Below are 4830 nucleotides of genomic sequence, written 5' to 3' on the forward strand. Positions count from 1 at the left end.
TTTTAACAACCTTTCTTTTCTTTTTTTTACTTTTAGCGTGTTTTGACTGCGATATTGTTATTTCAACTAATTTTCAAATCAAACGACCCTTTTCCCGCCTGATACTCTGTCGTTAACATATACACTCCTTAAACACTTAAGACGGAACCCATAACTAACAAAGTGATTTACTTACCATATTCACAAGTTTCCCAAAGATCATTCAATGTCGTACGCAGTCCCGTCGTTTCATTTTTCCGGCCTACTTCATCTTGACACCTCGTAACTCCAAACATCGAATCCCTCATCAATGCTGCATATCATTTGCTTTCCATAATCAAAGTCCTTACTCTCTATTTAAACACTCCACTTTTAAGTTATTAAGACACTAATAATTCAAAAAACAAAGAAAAAGAAAAACATAAGAAAACAAGAGTTGAAAATTGAGGAAATAAAGGAGAGACTTGACTTGCATGAGATGAGGTAATAAAATCCAAATCCCAAATTGGAAAGTGATTTCAAGATCTGTCCGAAGTCACACACACCCCTAAATAAACTCTTTTAACACAACCCGCAAACTAAACACACACACAGAGACTCTATATTCTCCCCCACCTCCAATTTCAGATGGCGATTTAAACCCACCAAATTCAAAATTCACAATAATAATAATAATCCATGGCTGCAAAGCAGCTGCAAACCCAACTCAAAGAAGTTGGATCCAACCTCCAAAACCCACCTGCAACTAAAGATGTTCTTATTACCCTCCTAACGGTAACTCCCAAATTTCATTTTTTTAACAATTTCGTCACCAATTCCTCGTGTAATGTTGTCTTTGTGTTCAAGTTGCTTAATTGGTTGCTAATTGACTGATGGGTAATGCAGCTTTAGTAATAATTCACGGGTTTTTGATGAAATTGGGTGTGAATTTAGCTTAAAGTTAGGGTTTTTGTTGGGTTTGTTAGATTTAGGGTTTGAATTGCAATTCAATGTTCAAGTTTTTAGATTTTGGTGTTGAGATGAGTGTTTTTGTGGGTTTGGAGGTTTTAGGGTTTATAATTTTGGCAAAAAGTTTATCTTTTAACTTCTTGATAATTGGCAAAAAAGTTTGTCTTTTGACGGAAAGTACGGGTTTGACCGACGTAATTAGGTTAAAATTAGGGCTCAGTTTGGAACAATGAGTTTTGTGAAGCTAAGGTATTATAAAGTTTAGTGCTTTACGGGTACGATTAGTTTTACGACTTTTTTGTTCATATAAACAAGTCCTGTTTTTATAAGTGAATTCTTGTGATGTAATTGCAGGAAGCTGCCGGGTATCTCTCTGGAATGGACCAATCGCCAACAAAGGCATTGTTGGACTCTATGCAGACTCTTATGAATGCTATTGTCAAGCCAGAATACCTAAAGCATGAAGATGAACAAGTTAAGCTTCTTGCTGCGGTATGCACTTGTGAGATAACCAGAATTACCGCCCCTGACGCACCATATGATGACGATGTTTTGAAGGTATTTTCTTTTCTAGGTTATGGTGTTTTTATATTTTAGGTACTAACTGGTTCTTTCACTTGCTTCAGGACATCTTTCATTTGTTTGTAAGTACTTTTAAAGGGTTAAAAGATAATAAAGATCCGTCTTTTGGGAGGATAGTGAATATACTGGACACTGTAGCAAAGTACAGATCGTTTGTTGTGATGTTGGATCTCGAGTGTGATGATTTAGTGAACGAAATGTTTAAAACATTTTTCAGTGTTGCCAGGTTCGGTTTTTTAACTTTTGTTTTAATGTTGAAACTTGAATGATAAGTGTGATAATTGACTGATTTGGTTTGTTTTCTTTAGTGACGAGCATACTAATATTGTTACTGCGTCTATGGAGACAATAATGGCGGTTCTTTTGGAAGAAAGTGAGGATATTGGGGAGGACCTTTTACTCATTGTGTTATCTGTTTTAGGCCGTGATAAGAAAGTAAGTTATTATAATATTCACTGTTTATATTATTACCGATTTACCATCAATTGTGCTGATTAGAAAGTTGTCAACTTAATTTCTTAGGATATAAGTGCAACAGCAAGGAAGCTCGGTATGAGTGTTATAAGGAAATGTACTGGAAAACTTGAACCTGGGATAAAGCAGTTTATTTTATCATCAATGTCGGGAGATTCAAATCATGATATTGACTACCATGAAGTTATCTATGATATATATGAATGCGCTCCTCAGATCTTAAAGAAAGTTGTGCCAACCCTAACAAAAGAACTACTGGTAATCACTAGCATATCTTATCTCTGTTTAGGAGTGTTTGGATGTTCATTTTGAAAATAATTTTCTAGTAAGCAGTTCGGTTGAAATTTTAATGATCAGATGTTTTGAAGATTCTGATTGTTTATGGAATTAGTCGACAAAATGAGCAAAAAGATCATTTTTGTGAAATAGGGGACTTTAAAAGTGTCACTATATTAGTTTCATAACGCAAATCCAAACACTCCTTATTTACATTTGGCATCATAATACAAAAGATCTTTCAAATAAAGTCTTACTAAATTAAAATTTTGGCATTTATAGGCAGATAAAGTAGACCTTCGCTTAAAGGCAGTAAGACTGGTGGGAGACCTTTTTGCAGGCCAGAAATCTACCATCCCCAAGACATTTAATCCCCTATTTACGGAGTTCCTTAAAAGATTTTCTGACGATAAGGTTGAGGTCAGGATGTCTGTCCTTGAAAAGGTCCAACTGGGCCTGTTGTCTGATCCGTTCAGAGCGGAAGCTTCTAAGTTACTTGGTAAGTTTTGTTTTACTTTGTTTCATACCTTCATTCAGTTTCTTGCATGTTATTTAATATTAATTTGGTCACATGTTAGCTGCGATACGTGACCGCCTGTTGGATGATGATGAAAGTATACGAAAGCAGGCAGTTGCAGTAGTTCTAGATGTTGCTTCTCACGAGCTATCTTCTGTTTCATCTGATACCATTAAGCTTGTTGCTGCCCGCCTTGAGGACAAATCAGTAAAATCATCCTTTTGTTCTCCATCTTATATCTTGTCTTTACAGTTTAAACACATACACAAGGATAGCCTTGACTGATATTCTTTTTGTGATACAGGTTCTTGTGAAAAAGTATACATTGGAGAGGCTATCTGATATATACCGAATCTGGTGTTTGAAGCAACTTGGTGGATTGAACATAAATGATGACTATGCCTGGATTCCTGGAAGAATTTTGAAATGTTTATACGACAAAGATCTTGGGTACGTTACGTTATTGATCTATTTTGGCAAAATTAGAGGGCATATAAGTTATTATTCCACATTTCCACTGATGTGATTGAATTCTACCATTTCCAGACTGGACAAGGTTGAGCAAATTCTATGCACATCCCTATTCCCAGCTGAATTTTCGGTCAAAGATAAGGTCAAAAAGTGGGTCAAACTGTTTTCAACTTTTGATGAAGTGGAGGTGAAGGCTTTAGAGAAAATACTTGAGCAGAAGCAACGGTTTGTGAATACCGTCTTTCTACATTTTATTTGTAAAATACATATTTTATATGATTTCTTTCTGGATTGCAGGTTACGACAAGAGTTGCACATTTATCTTTCACATAGGCAGACATACAAGGTTTGCTATACATAAATTAGTAAACAAAAAAAAAGTAAATTACAAAGTGTGTTCTGTTTAAAGATTGCCTTTTGCATTTACAGGAGAATGATGCTCCAGATCTACAGAAGAAAACCACACTATGTATACGATCTATATCTAACTGTTTTGTTAACCCCACAATAGCAGAAGCAGATTTTCAGCTTCTAGACCAATTAAAAGACATAGATAACATTTGGAAGATACTGACAACACTACTGGATCCCACCACTAGTTCTCTTCAAAATAGAACCCTTCGCGTAAGTAACTGTTTAAAAGATTTAATTAATATATCAATTGATAAGTAAGTTATATTTTATGTTTTTGGGCAGGATGAGTTGGTTAAAATTGTTGGTGAGAAGCATCCACTTTATGAACTTTTAACCACCCTCTCTATAAGATGCTCATACACAATCTTTGATAAGGAGTTTGTCAAAGATCTTGTTGTAGAGACCGACCTACAGAAATGTGACAAGAACAAGTTATTAACCAAGGCTTGCATGAATATACTTACGGTAATGTTTCATTTGTTACACAAATAGTTATCCTTTTTTACTGCTTGTAAATTATCTACAAATAATCGGGATAAGTTATGCACAGAGTCTTGGATGCTTCAGTCCTTTGCTGTTTAGTGGGATGGAAGAAGATTTGGCTCATCTTCTTGAGGAGGATGACGAGGTCATCAAGGAAGGTGCTTTGCATGTTCTAGCAAAAGCTGGTGAAACAATACGTGAACAGTCGGGAGAATCATCCAGGTTTGGAATTTGGATATTATTAGTTTTTGTAGAAGAATCTTGTTTGTATGTATGTATGTATGTTTCAAGTTGTTTTTTTTTGTAATATTTATATGCAGTTCACTGGACCTCATACTTGAAAAAATATGCTTAGAAGGTAGTCGAAAGCAGGCTAAGTATGCTGTACACGCGTTAGCAGCCATTACAAAGGATCAAGGACTCAAATCACTTTCTGTTCTATACAAGGTTCTAACTTCATTTATCATGTTTCACGGGTTAATTTTGGTCGTCATTATAAACATTTATTGATTATTTTGGTTTGATCTTCCTGAAATGAACCATGCAGCGATTAGTGGATGTGCTAGAGAAAAGGACAAATCTGTCCTCTGTTTTACAGTCTTTAGGGTGTATAGCACAGATTGCCATGCCGGTGTTTGAAACACAAGAGAGTAAAGTTGTTAGCTTTATAAAAGAATCTATCTTAA

The 4830-nt window shown here is 35.3% G+C and overlaps 1 protein-coding gene across 1 annotated transcript; it reads left to right on the forward strand.

Annotated features, from left to right (window-relative positions):
- Nucleotides 1-543: 543 nt before the first annotated feature.
- LOC143600727 (sister chromatid cohesion protein PDS5 homolog A-like) lies at nt 544-4826 on the forward strand (the record flags this gene model as incomplete). Its single annotated transcript, XM_077078334.1, has 15 exons — nt 544-753; nt 1282-1485; nt 1554-1735; nt 1818-1944; nt 2032-2241; nt 2542-2758; nt 2838-2983; nt 3081-3226; nt 3323-3472; nt 3545-3593; nt 3677-3871; nt 3944-4126; nt 4212-4366; nt 4465-4591; nt 4692-4826. Coding segments are annotated over exons 1-15 (2322 nt in total), but the record flags the coding sequence as incomplete, so codon positions are not given.
- Nucleotides 4827-4830: the final 4 nt, after the last annotated feature.

The sequence above is a fragment of the Bidens hawaiensis genome, unplaced genomic scaffold (assembly GCF_021521415.1).
Source record: "Bidens hawaiensis isolate Kalapana, Puna unplaced genomic scaffold, B.hawaiensis_p1.1 tig00054850_1, whole genome shotgun sequence".
Lineage (NCBI taxonomy): Eukaryota > Viridiplantae > Streptophyta > Magnoliopsida > Asterales > Asteraceae > Bidens > Bidens hawaiensis.